Source organism: Oculina patagonica, chromosome 3, assembly GCF_052425735.1.
Source record: "Oculina patagonica isolate OP01 chromosome 3, crgOcupat, whole genome shotgun sequence".
NCBI classification, from domain to species: Eukaryota; Metazoa; Cnidaria; class Anthozoa; order Scleractinia; family Oculinidae; genus Oculina; species Oculina patagonica.
The window spans coordinates 8079799-8102188 of NC_135760.1; the positions used below are offsets into that span (position 1 = coordinate 8079799).

At 38.8% G+C, this 22390-nt stretch overlaps 1 protein-coding gene across 1 annotated transcript; it reads right to left on the reverse strand.

Annotated features, from left to right (window-relative positions):
• Window positions 1-214: 214 nt before the first annotated feature.
• Window positions 215-14272, reverse strand: LOC144646355 (salivary peroxidase/catechol oxidase-like). The gene is made up of 8 exons (XM_078505914.1): window positions 14163-14272; window positions 8268-8751; window positions 6541-7301; window positions 5804-5982; window positions 5244-5557; window positions 4199-4455; window positions 2584-2926; window positions 215-1675 (listed from the first exon to the last, which is right to left on the reverse strand). Exons 2-8 carry the CDS (start codon window positions 8741-8743, stop codon window positions 1636-1638), a joined length of 2370 nt encoding a protein of 789 aa, XP_078362040.1. The 5' UTR covers window positions 8744-8751; window positions 14163-14272; the 3' UTR covers window positions 215-1635.
• Between the last annotated feature and the right edge of the window lie 8118 nt (window positions 14273-22390).

Here is a 22390-nt window from a genome sequence, read left to right on the forward strand (position 1 = left end):
GACGAGTAAAATTTTGCAACATTTCATTATGTTTCGCAATAGATATGGAACAAATAGGAGAGAACGGCTACGGAAAGGAGTGAGAGGCGGGAGTAAAAGGTACGGGAGGCGGGAGGTTCAGACCACCCTGTCCCTCTCCGCTAGTTTGCTTTGAAAGGAATGAAATTTTATTTCACACAGTTTGTATATCTTCGCTCATGCTTACAGTGAACGGAAGTCTCCGAAATAATAATAAAAAAAAACTGCATGCCTGAGACGTTTTTTAGAGCAAATATTTATTAAGGCTTAATGATGATTGCAAAATGTCGATTTACATGCATTGGAATTGAATTGACTACAACAACAAGTCTCTCTTGCCTAGTTACATTCGATCCAATCCTACTCCTCTTCAGGCCCTTCTAAAGGCTGCGTCTACTCATCAAACTCATGTAAGAGAGAGACTGGTAATGTTATTAATAACAAGTGAATACAGTGTAATAGCATTGTTCCTGGATAAATGCGTTTTTGTTGATTTTGTTTTCTTTAGTAATGCCAGCTCGCTAAATGGGTTAACCTTAACTAAAATATACACCTAAAAGCTGAACACGGGCAAACGGTACAATAAAACAGATGCAGTTATTTTCCATAGATATATAACGTTTGTCCCGTCAAAGATAAAATCCATTGTTACGTTTACAGCCCCAACTCTACTGAATAAAAACTAGTTCTAAGTTGAAAAAAAAAACAACTCACTGAGTTATTTTGAAATGTAAGCAGAAAGAAGGAATACGGAGATTTTCGTGATCTCTGCGAGCTCAGAGAAATATCAACTGATCATTGGTAAAATTACAAAGAAAAGGCTTGTACTGTCTACCAAAGCCATTGCCTAATGGTCTCATGGAAACGGATATTGCTAAGGGAGCCACCCCGGTCGTAGTAAAGTCAAAATGTTTGTTAACTATAGCATGGCACGCTAACAAACAAACCACAGTTTGGATATACAGTATTTATCCAGGGACAAGTTGTCTTAGGGCGCTTTCCATTTAGTCAGAACTGCCGACCGGTCCGGTGATTTTGAATGTGAAATGGGAAGTTTCCACGAGATTTCCCCCTCAAATCCTCCACAACACTGTATAACATTTATGCATTGACTGATTTGACAGGATAAATTTGACCAACAACATAGTCTGTTCTCCAATAAACCGGACTGGTCGGCCAGTTCTGACTTCAGTCGTTGGAACAAGTGCCATGTTGATGGCGACATCACTTCTCCGAGAAGTAAGTGAGCCCGCGGTTTTCGTCCAAAAGTTGCTAAGCAACATGACGTATTTGTACGCGCGATTGCTTTCGGAGTACTCGTGAGCGCTCGCGCTAGTTTTTGAGTGGATGAAATAATTCGGAAATTCTTCGAGTGCTTCAACGAAGATTTGCCAAGACCGGCACTTATTCCCGCGACTGGACTAATGGAAAACTCCCTTAGACACTGCTCGTTGAAAAACTACCTAATTCTTTACAAAATTTGGGTAAATACAAGATTGTGTACAATTAATTAATTCAGAAAACTTACACAACGTTTAAAATTGTCTAACTAAAACTCGTTTTGAGTGGATTTGTCAGATCAGTTGACTTGTCTTCTGTCTTCATTGATGTGCCACTTTACAGCTCATCATCATAGCGGGCAGAATCGGCAGATGCGCTGTGGAGTAAAAAAAAGCATTAAAACAAGCTTGCATGCATGATCCATTATTATTAACAATTGCTTTAGTAGAGCACTGAAACTGTGAAAAACAAGCATCTTTGGCTGTGAATGTCTAGGATGGAAATGAATTGCAATTTGAAAAATTGAGGCTATACTTTTCAAGTTGTTTCCGCGCGTCTTTAAAACATCGATATTACTAGCCGTGGTTAAATTTCTCTCCGTAATTTAATGTTGTCTACCACAAATTCCAGAACATTTTAGATCAAAAGTCCAAGAATTAATTTTCTTTTAATTTCTCCTTTGTTCAGAGGGTGCATGGGAACCTTCAATTTTCTTAAATAGGGTGTGATTTTTGCCTCTTTTGACATTGTGTTCCCGGTGTGATCTTTTGAAAGGATACCTAAATTGCATCAGCTTAATTGCATGTAGTGCGTAAAAGTCCAGCTAAACGAAAAAGAAATGCTTTGTTAAAACTGAACTATCCGTTTAAGTATTAGTTTAACTTCAATGTTACAGAAACGAAATAGAGTTGGCTCTTTCGAGCCATTTTAGTTATTGTTTTTCCCTTGAAAAGGGTGTCATGTTTTGAGTTTAGGCCTTAAAAAGGGTATAATTTTCGTTTTCGCCATCATTAAATAGAGTCAGGGTGTTTAAGAACCTTCGCGGCACACACCTATCCGAAATTTACAGGAGTACCCCCTCCCCCGGGGCCTTTTGTAACTCTTGCCGCCTATCAAAGATATGCCTTATACACCACTTCTAATGCGGCCTTTTTATTCTTTTTATGTATGTTATTGCCTACTGGCCTCGTCAGATGTGAAATTCAAAGATTTTACCAAAACGAGGCAGTAGGGCAACAACAAAAGAATATAAATTGGCCGCCATAGAAAGGGTGTATTACATACCTGTCCGATGCTACACTGCACTGGAAATTTGGCCTCCAGACATTGAGGTTCACTTCTGGGAACCTATCACAGTCGACGAAAATCTTCGACTGTGACAGCGCATTCCTAATTATGGCGGGAATGTTGTCGGCATTGTCGCAGATGATCTTGGCCAGGCGGAACTTTCTGATCTCTCGCAGCTGACACTGGGTGAACGCCGTGTTATCAGTGTTAATGTTTGCGTCCGGTGCATTTTCGTGCCAGAAACGATCGCCTTTTCGGAGGCGTTCAAACACCTCACCTATAATGCACTGATTGGTGTCCCCCAGGACTCCTCCGGCAGCAGATTGAGGCTCCAGCATTGCTGTTAAGGTTGAAAGAAATACACAGCTTGTAAAGGTAATAAAATAATACTAAATTGTTCACGAGCCGCGGAGCGGGGGAATATCCACCACATCACCGACACTGAGGTGAATAATTGTTTAGTATATACCACAAGTCACTGAAACAGCGGACCAAAACATCACTGGAAACAAAGCGAGTGCGAAGGCAGTTGTTCCTTAGCCGCTCGGAGGAAACAGTACTGCTAATCACGTCCGAGTTAACCAATCAGCGCGCGCGAAAAGCATATTCACTTGTGTGGTATATACTAAAGTGAACTACCAGGATTTTTCTCGCTGAGAAAAATCATATCTTCACATGTGAAAGATATCATATCTTTCACGTGTGAAGATATCTACTTCGTCACGTTTGTTGACCAGTTTGCCATGTTTTAATTATGACCTAAAGTTTATCTATATGAAGTCGAAACATCTTCAGATCTTCCTCGGCAACCTTCGGAAATTTTTGGAAAATGCTCGGAAACACTCGTTTGACCTTCGGGCAACATTTTGAAAATCTTCAAAAATCTTCTGAAAATGAGCGGAAATCTTCGGAAAATCGTCAAAAACCTTGTTAGTATAGTAGGTTTATAAAATAAACAAAACAATACATGGTTGCGTGGACATATAAAATTTCTCTTCTCGTGTTCAAATCGTGTTCTAATCGATATAGAGTTGAACCACTCAAAGATAAATTTCATATCTCTGCGCATCAATGTGATAGATCCCGGTACTCGTTTACAAGAAAACAACGATTTATCTTCTCTAGTGAGCCAAGCTGTATAAGAAAAGCCTCCATTTTTGTAATGTACCGTATTTTCTCGATTAAACGCCGGGCCCCAAATAAACGCCGGGTCCCCGAGCTAGAGTTGTAAGTAAGCCTCCCAGGCATTTATTTGAGGTGTACAGTAATATGCTTTAGGTATGATGGCAAATTACGTTCATGTCACAAATAATGATTTAAAACCCTTGTTAAATAAACATTTTGCTCCAATAAACTGCACCATTCAAATAAACGCCGGATCCACGGAGCCAAGTTTGAAATAAACGCCGGGGGCGTTTAATTGAGAAAATACGGTACGCGCGCTAATCACGCGTAAAATTATGCGCAGTACGGGATGCGCAATGCAATACTGAGGAATTACCTTAATGAGCTACCGTAAATCTTGGTACATTTCTCAACCTTTCTTTGCAAATTACTGAACAACAAAGAGAAAAATCCTGACTCCTCGAGCAACGCTTTGCAAATTACTCACCTCCAGTGAATAGATCAATGTCTTCTACATGCTCGTATTGCGACTCTAAGCTATCAATATCGTCTTGGGAGAAGCCAGCCGCTTTGAGATCATCAAAACTGTTCACCTTTGGGTTAATGTTGCATTCTGGGCGGTTGCGATATGTTGTGTAGCCGGGAGCACCTCGTTCACGTGCTCGTTGGATGTTAATGGCGACGAGATCAGATAAGTCGCCCTCACCTCGGAAAAGGTTATGTTGTACAGATTCGGAAAAGCGCCTGGTGAAATATAGGTACCATTCATTACTTATTTTTCTTTGCTATACACATGTTGACCTCTGTGACAATAATCTGCAATACGCTGACTGATTTCATTTTCGTTATACTCAGGAAATTCACTCTTCCTTTTTATTTAGCACTTCTCTAACCACCATATACGAGTGTAACAACTATGAGACCCACCCCCCCCCCCCCAAATTCAGGCCTCTTTTAGAAAAGTAACACCGTCATAGGTTCCTGCCTCGCGTTTTTGCCCCACCCACCCCCTCTTCGGCGCCGTTTACTCTTCTGACCCTTACGTTTTCGTATCATGTATTTCTCCCTGCAGGCTTGTAACTCTTTTATTTCCGGCAAGACAATGAGTGACTATTTTGGTAACAAGTTAAAGGTACGAACTATGCTGGTTTTAATCCCCCCCCCCCCCCCCAACTGGATTATAAGTCATCCGTTTGCATTGCTTTTAGATCAAAACGTTTAAAATATCGATCATCTTGTCAGCTCATGAAACTCGATTTTCTTAGCCGGCTATAAGCCTCCTTTGGCAGTTACAAGCACACCCGAAGCCACTTACGAAATTCTAAAAGCCCCCAGCCCCATATCCGGCATTTTTACTGAAAACGCTGTGAAAAAAGGACTGACGGAGTAGTTTTGATGCTTATAAAACGTTCAATTTTATGTATTAGGCCGGACTGGATATTTTGGCTGGTCTTTTTTGATTCATAAAACAGTCGTAAAGAAAATTTCCGATGCCATACTTGCTAACTTTTTCTCAGTTGCTTTTCACTCACCCATCAGCTTTGGCCGCCGGTTTCTTCACCAAGCCTCTAAAAATGGAATCAACACCCCCCTGACACTTATCGTACAAGTAGGTTGGGTTGCCGAAGTCGAGTACTGGGATGGGCATAAACTCCGATTTCTCGTCGCTGTCGCATTTGTGCTCGAATCCATCTTGGCTGAAGCGTCTGAACTCTTCTTGAACCAAGCTGTGCCCAAATCGGTATGAAGCTACTGCGAAGGCGGTTGACACTTGCGCGTTGAGGTTGGCGTCGTAACCCGTGAAGTACTCCGTTCCTCTAAGCAGCCTGAGATCAAAGTCCCGGATCTAAATGGGGATGAAAATGACAAGTTTAACCGGGCCAACGCAGCTCCGATTCCTTAGCATAAAGCGACTTAGCCTGTCCCAGGAACTCGGTTTGCAGGTTAATTTTGTCTAGATATTTTCTTTTAGATCGAGAATTAGGGAATATCTGCTCCAAGAAAACCGTAAATTCTTTGATTTCCCGCCGCGTAAAGGCAAGTCGCGCCACAGCATAAATGTATGCACTTCAGATAAAAAATTAAAACCTACCGTTCTCCTGCTCAGGATCAATGGCAGAAACTCGTTGTATGTAATGACTTGAAGTGCCGCCCCAAGGATCTTCCTTGTTTCTTGGTAAATCCTTTCTCCGCTCCAGGCAAAATTCTGACCAAAAAACGTCGCAATTCGGTTGTGTTCACGAACTAAGATCGTGTGAACTGACATGAGACCTGTGGGTAAAAAAAAAACATTGTAAGAAATAGCATAACAGTTTGTAGTCGAGCTTTTATCACTTATCTACATGAGGGACCATGTAGAAGCTATGTGATTTAAAAAAAAAAAAAAAAAAAAACAGAGAAACGGGGAGTTTTGGTCTAGAATAGGGTATCGTTTGCCGGGAAACTGATAAGTGGTATGACGTATTAAGTTTAGGATAGGAATAGAAACTCGGAAGAGAAAGGCGCTTTCTTAAACGTAAACTGAATTCATCGTGGCAATGTTGTTGAGAGATGGTTTTCCGTTAAAAACACTGAAAGTGATACAGTTCTAAAAAAATGCAAGACTGGGATATAGGGTAGGAATTTTAAGTGTCTAATCTAGTATAGGGTTGTAAAATCAGCTGAACGTGGAACATGGCCTGGTATAGGGTAAGGGTTTAAAAATCCCAGCGGCACACCCCCACCCAACAATATACAAAGTGTCCCCCCCCCCGGGATCCAAATACGGGATCTAAAACAGGGCGCAAGAAAAAACACCTCCCCCTTCCCTAGACTTTTGACTATCCTTACCTTGGTTCTCGTTTGCTCGTTCGTCTCCCGCCAGAAAGCATGGTCTTAAGGGGTCCTTTGATACGCAAAACACATCGGGGGGCTGTTCAGGCAACAGATTCGCCATGGGGCAGCCATGTGGATGTTTCATAGTTCTCAGTAGGCCGTCAGCGGCTCGGAGTTCCAACGCCAGCTCTTCGGTCGAGCCGTAGACGTTCGATGCGTCGATGTAGGCTGTTATCGTGTTACCGTGCTCTCGGGGAATCAGTTTGCAGTCAACTGATGGCTTATGGGGTGCATCCCTCTCCAATTCGAAGAAATGGACTCCCCTAGACTGAAATACGTCGTCATCAAATGGGACTTCAATGTTGATGCACTCCGGGTTAGGGTTTTCTTCCTCGCAGTTAAGACCCTGAGCCTCGGCTAGCGTGAAATCATGATCCATAATCTGGCCAAAGTTCATAGCCAAGTGAGTCAGCTGCTTGGAGTCAGGATTTGAGCGGTCTGCATTGCTGCCATGGCAAAAGCGACTTACGTTCCTCGCGTTCGGCAACTCGTTTCCACTCTTCGCTCTGCGAAGTGTCGAGACACAATCTCCATAAGCGGCAGGTACGATGCGCCTGAATTCGTCTCCGACTGATCCCCAGAGAGGATTAGCAAGGTTGTTGCATCTTCCATCGATTGTTCGGAATGGAGCATCAGCGTTGCAATTCACGACCTCTGCCTGGTAGTGAAAGTTTCTCGCCAATTCGAGTATCGCCCGTTTGCACTTCTGGACTTTGCTGTAAGAAGAGAATGTAATAATGTTACGTTAAGCTTGGCTCCAATCTAGGCCTGTCCCGATTCTGCTCGTAAAATGCTGGAAAGTTGCTCACTGGAATGCCAAAGAGTTGTTTCCTAATTTTCTTGATATTTTTATATAAACTTTAATAACAATTAAAACTTGTAACTGTTTCCGGGATTTTCCGAGGTTAAAATATTTTAAAATCGACGTTTCGACCAATTTCACCGGTCTTGTTCGGGTTGTTTAAAAATGTTATCAATATAAACGATCCGCCAGTAAAACTGGTTACAAAACAGTTACAAATTTCAATTTTTACAAAGATGAGGAGCGAAATGTTTTGGAATACGACGTTAATTAAAAGCTTTTTTTGGTTCTTCAAATTTTTCGTCCACAATAACTGCTAACAATGGTCAAGAAAAATAGCTTTAAACGTAGCTTAAAGAGTTGCTCGCAAACATGGACGAAATTTAAGGATACCCATAAAAGCATTGTCAAGTGACAGGCTATGTGTTCAAAAAGTTGATTAACATTCAAGAGATTCGCATACATTGAAGTTTTCTATGAAATTTGACTTTTTCGTGCTTGATATGTGCTCTAAACCTATATTTTGCTCAAAAATTGCTCAGAAAGCTATCAGAAGGTTCGAGATATTGGGACTCCACTGTATGTAATTAGAGCGGTTTTCACTTGAGTGTCGAAAGTTATTCTCGTTTGCTTTGGTGTTACATTACTACGCTTAGCGATTGGCTCAAAAAAACTCTCGCCACTTTTTTAACCAATCAGAAGTAGAACCAAACCCAATCCTGATTCGCTAGCGAACGTTTTCCCGCGCTTCGTTGGCCAGCTTCATGGATCACGGGATTGCCTGTGTCCTTTGTGATTGGCCAGATTGATTACCTTGGTTTTGGCTTTACGACACTCAATTGAAGACTGCTCTATTGTGGTAGTTTGGCTTAATACTCACTCGGGTGCATTGGCGTCAATGCCCAATAGCGTCAAAATCTGGTCTTTTTCGCAAAGTTTTCTCAAAACACACGCGCTGCAGATTTCACTCCGTTTTGCCTCCAGCCACGAGAGGTCATCTATGATAGATTGCTTTCCATGCTGAATAGCCTGGTAGAGTTTCCTCAGGGCGGCATTGTACTCCTGCTGTTTCTCCTGTATCAGACGCTCAGGCAAGTTCGCTCGGCCTTCTTGTCTGCACTCATCTATTAAGCCTTTGTACTCATTTTCGACGTCGGCCGAGACGTCTTCCTCTATTTTCGGCTTCCTGGCCGCATGCCTGACATTCAAGTCGTCCAGCTTGTTCATCTCATCGGTCATGTCTTCTATTGTGTCCTCTACGGCTTCGGACGGGTATGGGTCATCGATGACGTAAGATGACGTCAGCCCCACGCCCAGGACCAAGGCAATAACCAAACCATTGAGGAAACGCCCCATGATGCTGACTAAAGAAGGCATAAATGTGTAAGTAAAATAGCTGGATACTAGCTGACGTTTAAAATAAGAAATAATATACAGTAAAAACACGTTAGTAAGAACCTGCATTCTCCCAAGTTAGCCTTTTAAAACAGGTTTTTTACTTAAATAGTAATAAGCACAAATTTAGGCTATTTAGGTTCTCGATAGGTTCTTATTTTCTGAAGAAAAATTTACGTTATTGTTAATAGAGGTTTTAGTGGTATAAGGCCTTTTCCTTTTATTTAACTTTTATTTAATTTTCAACATTGCCATTTACATTGCATTTGAAGTGATAAGGCTCCTAGGTGAAAGAGAATCCAGAATTTCGACTTATCTTATTTCCCAGCTAAAAGTGAACAATTTTTAATCGATTTTAGAAAGTAATACCTATTTCCAAATTTAAGGCTAAAGAGGTTCTTTCAAAGAGGGTGTCTAACTGGCAAATTTTAGCCTAACAGGTTCTTAAAAATTAGGTTTTTACTCGCGGTTTTTACTGTATAATCTTTTTGCAAAATATTGATAAAAGCACCCCCATTAAAGTTCTGGACAGAGAAAATTAGAATAAACACATCAATCAGAAAATAAAGACAAAGCCAGTGTAAGGTGTAACTGAAAATTGTTGATGATTTAAGGATAAAATAAAATAAGTATAGTTGCTAACATCCACTCACCCCTATAAAAGGTCCTGGGGCTAAAATAAAATAGTGGATAAGATATTTCCTGACAGCCACCCCCTTTGAAAAATCCAAGATCCACCACAAGAAAGAACAGACCCATAGCTTTCATAAAATAGTCACACAAGAGCTATATAGGGTTTCATCCATAGATTCGAAACATCCCGTTGTACAGTATAATAAAAAAAAGGCACATGAAAGTACTGCTCGACATCTTTAATTTAAGTGACCACATGTTAGGGTTCCGATGTCAGCTTCCATTTGAATGCTCACATTCTTAGTGTTTAGCCGCAGCATTGAAAGGTACAGCAACTGTCTTTATTTTCTGATTCAGTTTCGAATGCAATCGGGCTTTCATTTGAATGTTTTTACACTATACACTGAAGAATAATTTGTCATCACTTTGTACAACACAAACAACATTATACTACCCGAAAGTTCATTGGAAGAGTCAAACGTACACTAGGTGTTTTCATCCACAAATTCAAAAAAAAATAGAACCACCTTGTACAGCATAATAAACAGTACCACATGAAGGTACTGCCAGTTTTAACAGCTTTCATTTGAATGGTCACACACTAGGGTTTCATTCACAGACTTAAAAGTTAGAACCACCTTGTACTGCATAGTAAATAGTGAAGGTACTGCTTAATAGCTTTCATTTATTATAAGTGGTTATACACTAGGGTCTTCTGCTAGGGTTTTATCCAAAGACTTAAAAAATTAGAACCACCATGTACAGCATAATAAACAGTACCACACGAAAGAACTGCTCAGTGGCTTTCATTTGAATGGACGTCAAACACTAGGGTTTCATACACAGACTTAAAAAAATAGATTGTACAGTATGGGGCCCAGTTCTCGGCTACTTCAGACGTAAACTTGTATTTCTTTCCTCAGAATAACCAGAGAAACTTGAAATTTATCCCAGAGCTAGCTTCAACATTTAGCTTTTTGGTGTAAAGCTATCGGCTGGTCAATAATTAATTTGCCCGAGCAATAATAAAAATAACATTTGTGGGCCCAGTTCTCGGCCACCCGGGCCCAGTTCTTGGCCAGAAAAAAGCTTGTGCGTAATTAATTCTCTGTATACGGCCTTGTGTGCCCAAGGGCACGAAGAGGATTGAGTGAGAATTCTCTGCATAAAAAGGCTCAGTTAATTTTCACAGTCATAAAATCACTCTGTAAATTTATTTATGTTATGTCGATCCCAAATTATTTTTATGAGGCTTTGTTTTACTTTAGAAGAGAAGGTTTTCAACGCACCAAGTTGCTCTCCTAAGTGCAGGTTCTGGCAAAACCGCGGAATTGCGTTGTGTGACCATTGCATTTAGATAGTTTATTTTGCAGTGAAAAGATCTTGAAAGAGTTAGGTGTCGTAGAAATAATACACAAGATTCATCTCAGAACTTAGAGATTCAATTGATCTTTATTTTTAAAACATTTATTTCTTTCTTTCTGGCTGCAGCAGATGAGATTATATTAAAAACCAAAGTGCTAAGCTGTGATTGCGAGCAGGGTGGCCAAGAATAGGCAAATGTGCAAAGTCGAACGAAAACATTTCGAAGTAAATTGAGACCAAAAATTACAACGGCTCAACGAAACGTTAACTTAAGCAGAAAGCTGTATTATTCTACGTTTCACATACCAAATATTAGCTCGTTTGGTAGGGGATTTCGAATATTATACGAATTTAACTACATCCATGAATTTTTAGGAGCCGTATTCAAAACAAACAAGTTTTCGGGAAAACAAATTCACCTACCTTCGTGTATACTCGACGTATGAGTTTTTTATAGCGAGTTGAAGGATAAGATATTTAGAGCACAAGAATCAGTCTATCGTTTGAAGGAAGTAACTTTTTCTTTTAATTCATTTGGGGCGTGAAAAAACGCGTTGAACACAAAGTGGCCCAGAATAGGACCCGGTCGAGAACTGGGCCCCATACTGTACAGTATAATAAACAGTGAAAGACGAAAGCGTGGATCGATTTATTTTTTCGTCTACAGACTTGAAACGATAAAAAGAACAATACAATCCCTAATTTCAACTGATGATACTTCAAATTGATAGCTCTGTTGTGCTAGCAACGTCACACATTTACCATTTACTAAAGATCGAATGAATTATTTAAGTCAGTGGGCTTAATTGGCATCGGTGTTACCATAGCGACACAGTGACGACGTCATGTAGTTTCCATATCACTGGCCAATTTTCTTCACAACCTGACCTAAACTCTTAAAACGACCCAATTCAGATTCATGACGCACAGAACTTCTTCCGAGAATATATCAAAGTGATATTCTATAAATTCGTATCCTTGCGAACGACTACATAGTTATGCTTGAGGTATGCGCTGGCGTAAGTTTCGTTTGATAAGTAGGTTATTTCAAATCACGCAACCGTAAAAACATTCTGCTTGGTTGCGCGGACAAAGCACGCGCCGAACAAAAAACTACTCAGTGACTATTCGTCTACACGTTTCAACAATGCCAACTCGTAACAACGGCTACTTTATATTAAATATAACATTCTATACAAACGATTTTATTTTCCTGATATATAGTCGACCGCCTGTTTTGCTTGGCTTTGTGTGTCTCGTGGCGAAGATAATTATGATAATTAGGCGGTGTCCTTTTATGACGCATGGACGTTCTTGGTTCATTGATCGCACTTCAATTCTCCTTACTAAATTCCTAAGTTGATGACATTTTCAATTCTCATCACTTGTGCGCATGATTATGTATTAGATACGTAAGGAGATGTCACTTGCTGGGCACTCTGGGTAGTTTCAGGGTTATGAATTTAGCCAAGTTCTATCCATCACGAATATAAAAAGTCATTCCTGGAGTCAAAGTAGCATCTCGGCTGTTAACACCGTTCAGAAAAAATTGCTTAAGCTCTGAAGGGCTTTTGAATATTTTCCTCTCAAACTGTTGTCAATGCGAGCTTATAATCCCTAACCTGTTTTTTCTTTTAAACATATTCTAGCAACAGGTGTTTAAAACAAACCAAGCACACTTTAAAGCTTTACGAACAAAATATTTTTTCTATTTGCGCATACTGATTATGGCAGCTTTCCGCGCCGAATTTGGATTTCAGATTTCAAATCCCCAACTCATCTCTCTCAAAATTGTAAAAACATTTCACAGCTTGCCATCCAAGTTAGCAACATGTGGTTAAAACAGAAGTTGGGTGTTTTCCTATTACTGCTGACGTAACTATAACATTTATGGGTCTTTATGAGAATCAAGGTTGAAAAGGCCCGATATTATTGTGGTGTCTATTGAAGACCTCAAGTGGTTTTAGCGTGTTTAAGCACTTCTATTGTTTTCTTCGAGTAAACAGGAAAATTTCTTGCATAATAGCATTGGTTTCCTTTCATGTTTGATGTATTGTGAACTGTTTGCTTTTCAATGTTCTGGTGGTTTTAAATGGGCAGAATGTATCAAAAAAGAAATCTTATATATAAAAAACAAAAATGCACTTAAGTGAACTGAAAACATGCGTTCCACACGATTTATCGTCGGTTCACTAATTACATAGACTCGAAAGCGGAATATTTCTTTCCAAGTTCTAAAGTCTGCATCCTGCCTTGAATGTTAATCACTTAATAATGTTTTGTTGCAATTGAAATGTTTGCTGTTTCATGTTCTGGTGGTCTTAAAGGGGCAGAATGTATCAAAAATCGAGTTTAAGAAATCTGAAGCTGTTATTGTTGTATATATATATATAAAACAAAAATGTACTAAAGTACGATTGTTTTGTTTCTGAAAACATGCGTTCCACAAGACTAATCGACGGTTCACTAATTACATAGACTCGAAAGCGGAATATTTCTTTTCCAAGTTCTAAAGTCTGCATCCTGCCTTAAATGTTCATCATTTAATAATGTTTCGTTACAATTTCAGTGTATTTTCAAGCATACACTCGGTTGACGAAGCAAAATAAAGAATATTATCTAAGTTAACTGGGCCTACACGTTGTTTTGATGTACTGCTAAACTCTCACAACTTAGTATTAAAAGATATGTATGGTTAATAGTAAAGAGAAGTCCTACGCTGCACTTGCAGTTTTAAATGACTCTTAATTATGGCGAATTGGGTAAGAAAAACACGGCGAAAAATGGAAAGATTCGTTGTTCGTTTATCCGCCCTGACAAGCAAGTGTAGTTCAAAAGTGTTTTCAAACAAAATTCCATTACAGTAAAGAAAAGCCCTCAAAATACTAGTCTACTTAGTTATGTTCAAAAAAATCAGAACAAAACAGGAAAAAGAATCGTTATGATTGAAGAAGATTGTAAGAGATTAAGAACTACAAACTTGAACAATCAGCCTGAATTTTCCAAGGGGTGTGCGCAATCCGTGACGGCATAGCCCCTTTAAATCCCAAATGCTATGCTCTGAACTGTCGAGGCTAACCGGCTAGCCGCTTTGACTTACTGGTCCTATGCAGCGAAAACTTCGAAATGGAATTGCGTTTTTACAAGCGCACAAGAAAACGTACGATGGATTATGTTTGAAAGCGTATAGTGGACGAAAAGTGTTTGACGGATTCCATCGGCCGCTCGGCGCTTTGGAATCTCTATGCAGCTAGTTTTAATCGTAAAACAAAGGCAAAAAAATCGTAGTGAAATTAGGTCGTACACTGTCAATCCCGAAAAAAGTCTTATAACTGAACTAGTAGATGGGCATTTACTTATAAGAGCATTGGTTCATTCTTACCTGCAAAATGAGCCGTTGAAGAGAATACTGCAAACTTCTGCTCCTGTTGAAATCCACTCTTTAACTTAAGCCCAACTGATTTAAACTGCTGATTTTATACCGACAACCCGGAACTTTTCGGAGTCCATTATCGCGGCTTTTGTGTTGTGTCTATTCGCACAATGGAACTCATTTGAATTATTCAATTATTCGTGGGCGAAACAAGTAGGACGTATGCACGCAATTCGTGTCAAGAGGGTACGTTTGTTTCGCCGGTCTGCGAAACACTTTGCGCTCAAATATTGAAGAAACGCACTTCCTTAGTTTAACGGTTTCCTTGAAGCTATCATGACAGTTAAATGCAGTTTTTTAAACGTGATGATAATATTTGAGAGGGAGTCTAAGTTTGTTTTTATCTTGTTATTTGTCTATTTTGTGGTCGTTATCCTTGGGTAATTTTTCCGGGATGAAATTGCATTGTTGACGTACAGCACTAGCTCGAGCAACTGTAGCAGACAAATTTTAAAACAAAATTTTGATTTTTACAATAACCCCAATTCTGGTCATTTATTGAAATTTGCAACTTTTAAAGGTTGCAGTTCTTTCGCGATATTTGATAGAACAATTTGCCTTTATTGGCATACCGCGCAAAGCGTTTTCGTGTCAAAAACCAGAAACTAGATGGGCATTGTTTAGAATATAAAAAGAGTTAAATAGCTCAAGAGAGGTCTTTGTTTGGTTGTTTCGGTCGAGTGATGCTTGCGTAAATGAGCGGTAAAAAAGGAAAAATTCTATAATTTTTAACCCGGCTTTAGCTTGGGGCAAACGCATTATAATTTGTGTTAAAATCGAAAATGAATTATTTCTTTAAATAACCATTAACTATCGACTGGCGCGATTATGTTAAATAAGAATCTTTTAAAAGTTATTACATTGCAAATCTATTTTGTTTTCAATGTTTTATTGAAACGAATATCAATAATGGCATGTTGTAGTAATAAAACATAGTGCGCATTGTTTTATTCACAACAAGAGCTTAGAGGCCTCAATGAACAAAATATACTTGTTTATTAACTTCAGTTAGCCAATTTTAACTTGTATGTTTTCAAAATGGGTCTTGCAATTGCCTCATACAATCGTCATCTCGTTATTGTTTTGTAGTCTTTGTATTATAGAATTTTTAAAGTCCAATTGTTTTAATTAACGGAATAATCAATGAGGTTAACACGATGCTTTGTGTGAAAAACAGTTAATTTTGTTATAAAACACTAAAAACCACGAAATCATCTAACAAGGCGAAGAGTGGAATTGGTGACACTGAAATTTAAATAGAGCTTCGAAACTGCGTTGTGAATCCCAACCCCTCCCTATCCCTCCTAAAAAAGTTGGTACATAGATAAAATTTAAGGAAGAGAAAAAAAGCAGTTTTACAAAATCCAATGAAAAATGAAATGTTTCAATTTGCAATTGCAATGCTAGGAACTTCTAGTTTACAATCTTTCTATCGTTGTGCTGAACTTTGTAATGTGGTTTCAATATTCACCATTGGGCGTCCGGAATTTTTTCCTGTTTCGGAAGCGCCGGCAATTTAAGTGCAAATTACCTCAGATGTTTGCCTTGCTTTCTCTAGGCTGCACATTGAACAAAAAGCTACCCGGAGTGAATATATGCAGGCAAAATAAATGTTTAATATTGCTTGAAATGGGGCCCGAATGGGGCTGGTTTCAAATTGTCCAAGCCCTGAGCTTTCCCAGCTTTATACTTAAGAAATTTAAAAAATGCGCACTTGTGCATAGTTAATCATTATTGCTATAATTAGACAATATAACATTATGCTGTGTGCCGAGAGTAAAATATTTTTCTTATTCTTGTACTGAACAGATTTTACTGGGGCTAGAAAAATTTGCCGTTACTCTGTTAGGAACGTTTTTTTTAAAGTAGTAGTGTACAGGTTTTCATTAACTTGGAGTCTTTTCGTGGTGCAAAGCGGAATTAGGTCATTGGCTGCACTTAGCACTAATTGAAACTTTCCGCATTCACTAGGAGACAAACAAACACAAAACAGTAGCGGTATTATAACAAGTGTTACAAAAGCTTACCGGTAAATATGGTGAAAATACGATATAACAGGCATAAAGTCAAAGTACTGTGATATTATCCATGAGATTTAGATACAGATCACAAAAACTTAAGGCAGCGTTTACGTGTTCATCAAAACCTCTTTTCGTCCACAGACATCTATTCTTTGTTCGTTTCTTTTTTCCGCTTTCGTCTAAAATGCCTCGAGGCTTGATCATATAAACTGACGAAAATAACTTGCAATACAGACGAGAGCTTAATCTGCACCGAAATTTTCACGAGAAAACCGCATTCCAAGAAACAAAATTTATTCCTATTGGTGATAAGTTAGAGGTACTGAACAACATTTATTGTTCGTTTCTGTTTGTTAGATGTTTGTTGTGCTGTTCCTATTAGTATCCAGGGTGGCTGCATGTGCTTTTACAGTTCTTGGAATAAAAAACCTCATAGACCGAAAATCACGTACTGATTACTCCTAAATAAAAGGCTGCGGTTCCAAGTACATTCATTTTGGTTTGTGGAGGGTTTTGTGGGTCTTCACTAAGTAACACGTAATTACGTATCGTGGGAAATAAGTTATACAGCGCGGACTGTTTGTTTTGCTTGTTGCCATGGTTCAATAAACGTACGATGGTCAGTGATTTGATTTACCTAAATTTTCCAGCACTAATCTCGATACGTTTTGTAACAGTATTATTTTTGGAGAAAGTGGCTTACCGAAGACAACTTTTCTTTGCGGAACACTACACCGTGAATGCTTGATACCGCGAAGGGAGATTAGAGACTTTATAATTCTTAGGGTTCGCACGCCACGACTGTAGTTCTTCATTGAATTTTCGACCAATCACAAACAGGCCTGCTAGAATCCTGTAGGGCTCGCTGGAAAAGGTGGCGAGGGGGGGGAGGGGGGGGGGGGCAGGGGTGAGTTGAATGACAACCGAACTCAAAACGACTGGAAATCTATCCTATGGGCTGAATAACCGTGCTTTATTATGTTTACAGAAAAAAACAAATGGAACGTGGCTGTAAGGTTAAATAACCGGATTTTACGCATTTGGTTTAACTGCTGTATGCGTAGGCCTGATCGTGATGTGTTAATCTGATTTTCTCATAAATTATGCTAAACGATATGCACTGTCGAATTTAAATGTCACATGTTCACGGAATTGACGCATTCACATTAAAGATGCTTTTGCGAAAATCTGTAGGCGGATTTGCTACGTTATACGTAGGACTTACCTTACGTTAAACACGGTTTAAACTACAGATTTGTTTTGAATGCGTCACTTCAGTTGAATGGTTTCTTTCTTTGGATCAATAAACACAGGTTTTTAAATTTTGACTGGCTACCTATGAACGATGTACACCTCTGTTTTTTTTGTTACCCGGTTGTCTTGTTTTAAAGGCACGTTTTTAAAGCTTACCTTTGCACGCGCAACACGCGAAGTGCAAGGGGCACGCGCGAGGAAAAGTGCAAAATGCGAGGCAAGACTTACACACGCGGCTAAACGCTGGCGCTATTATTACCGCTTGTAGGATTAAATTTATTTTTTTGGCACATTATAATCACAAATTACAACGGCCTGCAGTTGATAACAGAGGTTAGTGTTAACGGAAAGCAATTTACTTCCATTTAAATTCGTGTTTTCTGAGTTTTTGGAATCTTGTCAGGGGTATGTCCAATTCTTATTTTTTAAAGCAAATGTTACATTTTCTTTGCAAAAACCTCTTTAGGTTTCATAAAGAAGTGAACTTGGTCCTCACAAACAGACATTTACCGAAACAACTCGTTGGGTGCCCCCAGTCTGATCTTATGAATATGCTCAGTTTTTAATGGGCGATTATATAATTAATACCGTCATGTTGAGTTACGTTTGTCAAAAGCAACAGTATCAAATATAACGGGTCACTAAAAGCTGTGAAATACAATAATCATCAGTCGTTTTTGCAAAGGATAATAATCGTCGTACTTAACTGTAGAGCTCTCTAAACAAAACAATTTTTAAAAACAGTATGCTGAATCAAGTATACGAAGTGCTCGAGCGTGTAGCTTGCATTGAAATAAATATATCTTCGTAATCTACAATTCCTAAGCTTTCAGAAAATATATACTTTGCTGGGGTTTACGTTAATTACCAGAAGGTAAGGCAGCTCCAACGCATAATGGTCATTTGGGGTACACTGATACCTTAAATAAAAACCGGATAAACCCTTGTGTTGTGAAGGGTTTTAGATCAAGGTTGTTCAAGGTTACTCTTAAGTTTAAAGTCCAAGGTTGCCGAAATTTTAGCCCGCACTTGCAGTTCCTTGGTTTTTGAGCAGTTATGTATAGTGTCAAGTTCGTAAGAGTCGTTTGGATTGTCCTAACTCGGTTTCTTGAAGTAGGCATGTTTGGGAATGTTTGATGACTTGTATGAGCAAATCTACTGGTAATGATAAACTGTTTTCTTTCTCTTGAGTACGAGGCCGTGACTGTTTCATTTCTTTCTGTTAACGCAGTTATTTGGTTCAGCGAAGTATGAAGTCTTGCACTGAATTTATTTGCTTAATTTATTGGAAAAAGGATCTTCTTAAAAACGATTGAAGGCAGTTAAATTTCGAGCTCATAGAATCGTGTGCAACCATGTATAAATACCTCTCTAAGTTTTCACTGCTTAATTATAAACTTTATCTACTTGGCAGTGGAAGGAATCTTTGTAGACTGAAGTTATAGTTGTGTAACTTTGGCAGAATATTGCACGATGGAGATAATGAATTGGTTTGTGACGAATTATCTAAACCATGACGCATATCAGCTCTAAAAGAATTTTTTCACGTAATAGAGCTTCCTTTAACTGATCTCTGACGCTATTTCTACTCTGATATTCCTTATGTCATTTCTCGTTCACTATAGGCAGCCTAGACACGTAGTTTGAGGCGCTTTTTTACGTCACAGATAGCGCATCCTACAATTTTTTTTATATTCGTCCTTTTGGAATCCCTCTCAGCCTTTCTCAATTATAACTTTTTTTAAACTATTGCACGATTTTGAAGTTTCTTTGTTAAAAACTGGATATGTGTACATCATATAAAAAGATGGTTATATACAATCGTGACTGGCGGTCAGGGACGAATGGGGTAATGACTGTTTTCCTGTCATCTGGCAAATGCAGCACGGTTTTGAAGCTAATTTAGTACCCTACCTGTGCGTTTCCAGCTCTAACTAATTTTTTAGATACTTCTTCCTTGAAGTCACGTACTAAGTTCGTTGACCAAATTAAAACTATTCTGCGCACAAGTACGAAAATCTAAAATATCTACTTGTTGGGCATTAGTTATGCATTGTTATACTGATTTTATTGAGCCCATAATGCATGAGTTATAAATACAAACAAGAAGAAAGGAATGTACAGCGATAAGTGCTATAAACTAAAATGCTACTAATAAGAGATTTATAATCCATGTTTTCTCTCTTTCTTGAAATCCAGAGTAGATATATATTCTCCTAAACCGGTCTGCTGTAGCACGAATCTCGTGAGATGTATTTTGTAGAGTCTAGTCTGTGTTCCCTGTTGGGTGGAGATAGATAAAAATTTTCAATACTGGCCATGAGTATTTTCTGTGGCGACTTGTAGCCGGAAACGGTTAACAACATGTAACAACAACTACAACAACAAAACAACAACAACAACCGTTTTATAACATGTTTAAAGCTTGTTTCTTTCGTTAGTTAAATAAGTGGAAAGTAGTGGTAAGACAGACAAGACAGAAAAAAAAGAGAATGAAAGAAAAAGTCAAAAGCCACCTCTTCAATTTTTAACATTATGATGTTAACCTTATCTTTTAACAGTATTTAACCTTAACTTTTAACATTATGGCATAGTTTGTGTCCAAGTGATTAAGCTTAAATTCTATCGAAATTTTACACAAAAGAATTAGTATAAAAATAGATCTCCGCTGGTTGCTTTGTTTTTTTCTTTGTTTTTTTTTTTTGTTGACAAAGGGGGGTTGTATCTTTTGTATTTTAAGGTTCTCTATTTAAGAAACGGGAAAAATATTAAGAAAGGCTCTCGAGTTTTTTCCGGTTTTCCGCTGTGCGTGACGCTTTTAAAGTCACTTAATGACCTAACCACGGTAATTAGCCTGATTGTGTTATGCAGCCAATATCTTGTCGTAGGGTTCACGTCGCCACCTCAAAAGAAAAAAAAATAACATAAATTGCACCACAATTACATGTACGTTCGTCAATATTTCTCACCTCTTATTCTCACTGAGATGCAAAAAAAGAAGATTCTTGTTTCCTTTTCTAAAGCTTTGAAAACACGTAAAGAATCTTAATGTTTTGAGCGTAGACGTTTTAAAACGATGTAAAAATAAATATTTTTAGTACCCCCCTCCCTTCCCCGATGCAGATACTGTAAGCAAGGCTTACTACACATGCAATTTTATCAAGCTTGCAATAATCAGGTTTCACTGACCGGCTGCTACTCAGAACACTCAGTGGCGCTTCGACACAAGAAGATTCAGAAACAATGAATTCCAAGAGATCAATGTCAACTGTTCACCCATAGCACTTTCACCTCAGTCGTTAAAGGCCATGTAAAACTGACGAGGTTAATTTGTGCAAAATGTCAGCCTTTTAATCGTGTCAAATTTGCTTTTGAGGTCTAAATTTACCTAAGGGCTACTCTCTCCACCTGCAAGAGCGTGTATTTATATAAAGTTCATAACTTTTAGTTCCCAAGTTGCAATGCTAGCAGTGTCGCGATGGCGCAAAAATCGGAAATAAAGTCCATGGCAGACAAGGACCGATTGATATGGACACATTGTTGCTCGTGAAGTTTCTTCGGTGAGCAAACGAACGGGAAACGAAACAAATGTCGCGAAACCGTTCTTGCTCTTGCATTAAAACATTTTCTTAAGGCCGTGGTAAACTCGGACACATTGTTGAGGACACAAATGTTTTCCATTTTGTCCCCTCGTGCAACATTTGTTGCGGATACAAAATGTGTACCTGAGACACAAAAATATTTTTCTTATTTTTTTTAAAACATTTTGTGTCCGCAACAAATGTTTCCCAGTTTGCTCAGCATGGAAACAAGGCGGTAAAACGTCTTACGGCGCCCGTTGTGACATCAAGTGAAGTGGTCGCATGTGGTCGCTTGAAAACAATAGGAAATTTCAAACCATTAGCCCTAAAGTGGCGGCGGTCGCCTTCTAGAGGTGGTTGTTAACAAGATATTCAGACTATAATGATTTGACTGGGAAATTTTTGGCATTTTGGAAAATTCTTCGTTTTCGGGAATTGGTAGCTCAGAGAGGTTCGACTGTAGACTGAAAGAGGATCGGAGCAACATAAGTTATAGTTGTGCAACTTTAGCAGAATACTGCACGATGGAGACAATAAATTGGTTTGTGACGAATCATCTAACCCATGAGGTATATTAGCTCTGATATATATAATTTTTTCACGTAGTAGTGCTTTCTTCTCGGGCCCGCGTCCAATGGGGAAAAGGATCGATGATGATGATGAGTGCTTTCTTCTCAGTTTATCACTGACGCGCGCGTTTTCTACTCTGATATTTCCCTACGTCATTTCTCGTTCACTGTAGGCAGCCTAGACACGTAGCGTGAGGGGTGCTTCACGTCACAGAGAGCGCATATTAGAAATTTTCACATCACTATCAACCTTTCTCAATTATAACCTTTATTAAACTATTGCACGATTTTGAAATTTCTTTCTTGTAAACATAAAAAAGATGATTATATACAATCGTGACTGACGGTAAGGCAGGATTGAGTTAAAGTACCCAGCTTGTGTCCAAGCGATAAAACTTAAATTCGATTCTATCGAAATTCTCACAAAAGAATTAGTATCAAAATAGATCTCCGCTGTTGCTTAGTTTTGTTCTTTGTTTTTTTTGTTTTTGTCGACAAAGTTGCTTTTAATGTATCTTTTGTATTGAAAGGTTCTCTATTTAAGAAACGGGAAAAGTATAAAGAAAGGCTCTCGAATTTTTTCCGCTTTTCCGCTGTGCGTGACGCTATTAAAGTCACTTAATGACCTAACCACAGTAATTAGCCTGATTGTGTTATGTGGCAGCCAATATCTTGCCGTAGGATTCCCGCCGCCGCAGCCTGAAAAGAAGAAAAACATTAACATAAATTGCCCCACAATTACATGTACGTTC